We start from the raw sequence: 2,379 nt of genomic DNA, 5'->3' as shown, positions 1-2,379 counted from the left end.
CACATGCCAAAGATGCTTTGGCAGACTTCCTGCAACCAAACAAAGGATGATTCCTTATAAGAACCATCATTCATTCTCATCCTCAATGGCATCCACCACCATGCTCATCACACTCCTCTTCATCACCTGGTTCCTCATCACCCTACTCATCCTCCTCATCACTCTCACTGTCTTCTTCCTCAAGGAGACCTATATCTTCAAGATCCACCTTGAACGTAACACCACTCCTGTCACCACCCCCATCGCCAAACAAGCTCTCAACTGGGCTGATAACGGCGCACAAGTAACGTCCCCAGTTTAACTAACCCCGATCCCCTTTACTGATCTTCTCAGTGGTGAACCAAGTCACCCCCCTTGCCACTGTCACCCTCACTGTGGTCGATGAGCATCCCCAACTCCTGCTCCTTGCCCTACTGGGCTTCTTCCTAACCACCCTCCTCAGCATCCTCGCCCTTGCCCTCATTGTCTCCCTCTCCCTTCATCTCATCATCAAGCACCTTGAACGGGAACACCAGTGGGCATTCAACATCGCTGCCACTGCACAGTGCCCCCTCCCCCATACCACAACCACTCTCCCCATCATTGCTGCCAATTGGGACAGCAACAACCCAACTCAAGTATACTTTGAGTACATTAGGGAGCATCAAGATTAGGGTCTGGGGTCTTATTTTGTCTGTAGTACTGGGTTCCTTTTGTATTCTGTGCTTTGCATTTTCAAGAAAAATCCTTTTTTGGCTTTTCCTTATGCCTGCTGAGCGCAACACTCGCACTAGAAACAACAATGCTACTCCTAACCTGGATCCGCATTGTCGCCCTTTGGCTCCTAGGCATGACAATTCTCTGACAGTTGGACCCCAAAGAGCGCCAACCCCTTACCCTTCCCACCTCCAGGCACTAGAAGAGCATTTCACGGCTGGAATAACAGAGATGCCAGTCCCTATTTGGCCTATCTTAAGTTTCCCTTCTTAGCAAGAATCTGATGACTCTTTGCTAGAATTTCTAGATGGAGGCTTCTGCTATCCATTTACACCCCTACCAAATGTCACCTGCCATCCATTCCTTATTTCAGGACCCCTGGACTCTTCCAACTGTTACACCATAGTTCTCCACCAGTTCCCTGGACCCCTGGAGATCCCTCACAATACCTCAGAAGCATTGACCAGATCTTACCATGTTGCCCCTGCACAGGTCTTCCCATCCTCATCGCCTATGAATACCTTGTCCTCCTCAAACCCTGATAGCCCCCCTGCTACATCTACTGATTCTCCTAGTATGCCACCTCTCGCTTTTGACATCTCTGACAATGGAAGTCTTGACCATGCTCCCAACCTTCAACTCCTAGCCAATGTCAGCAAGTATATTATGGTATCAGAAGGATACAGCAGCGACCCACAGGAGTTTGTGATCTATAGCAACAACATGATTCAATGACCCTCAAATGATGTTACCAGGTCCTGGCGATCCATTTTTTCAACACCTCGACCCCTGTACAAGACATTGATCCCTTGGAACAGGTTCTACCCCACTTTCCTGGAGCATACTCTAACTTTGTCACTTGACCTCCCATGGGTGTTCCTATTGATGGCAATCCTGCATTTGGACTATGACAGGTGTCAACTACTGCTGCAGCAGCATTGTGTACTGCCAAGCCCATAGGGAACTGGAACACTTCGGACAAAGAATGGGAGGACACTTGGGAGTACTTGTTGATGTGAGATGACAATCTATTAGAGAGCCTTTGGGCATCACTTCAAGATATCAAGGACCCAGGAGTGACTGATGAAGTGGATCGGTTTAGAGCCATTGACATGAAGATTGACCTACTTCTTGCCACACAACAATCTATAGGGGCAGAACTTCTTCGCACAGAGGAAGAAATGAGTCAATGTTGAACACGTCTCAAAGCTGCCAACTTAGAAGAACACCTTGAGCACCACAAGTTTTCCATTATCACCCCTCCTTCTGGCACTATGCCCTGTTGCCTTTGCTTCTGTACCAAATGCGAGATCGAAGGTCATCTTCAAAGTGAGTGCTGGCATTGGTTATGTGTTACAGCGTCGGAGGGGGGTTCTCTTTCTTTTCCTAACTATTTGTCATTGACCCTGTAACTGTACAACTGATCTCATAATTGATGTGGTTCATCTACATCAGTGTTTCATATCTATTGTGTTTCACCTATATCATGTTTCACTCACATCACATTTCATCTCTATCATGTTTCATCCTCATCAATGATACAACCCAGTGAAAACTGTTTCATATACATCACTGATCCAACTCAGTGTTTCATACTTATTAAACCCTATTTGCCTTGCCCTATTTAAGTAGTACTGCTTTTGCTACTGTACTTTAGTTTTGTCCTCTTGTTCCCTACATACA

The 2,379-nt window shown here is 46.6% G+C and overlaps 1 protein-coding gene across 1 annotated transcript; it reads left to right on the top strand.

Annotated features, from left to right (window-relative positions):
- Positions 1-100: 100 nt before the first annotated feature.
- Positions 101-653, top strand: FIBRA_09607 (uncharacterized protein; the record flags this gene model as incomplete). Its single annotated transcript, XM_012321891.1, has 2 exons — positions 101-215; positions 334-653. 2 exons carry the CDS (start codon positions 101-103, stop codon positions 651-653), a joined length of 435 nt encoding a protein of 144 aa, XP_012177281.1.
- Between the last annotated feature and the right edge of the window lie 1,726 nt (positions 654-2,379).

Source organism: Fibroporia radiculosa, assembly GCF_000313525.1.
Source record: "Fibroporia radiculosa TFFH 294 genomic supercontigs, scaffold96688, whole genome shotgun sequence".
Taxonomy (NCBI): domain Eukaryota; kingdom Fungi; phylum Basidiomycota; class Agaricomycetes; order Polyporales; family Fibroporiaceae; genus Fibroporia; species Fibroporia radiculosa.
The sequence above is the reverse complement of the archived record's forward strand: the minus strand, read 5'-3'. Positions and strand labels throughout refer to the sequence as shown.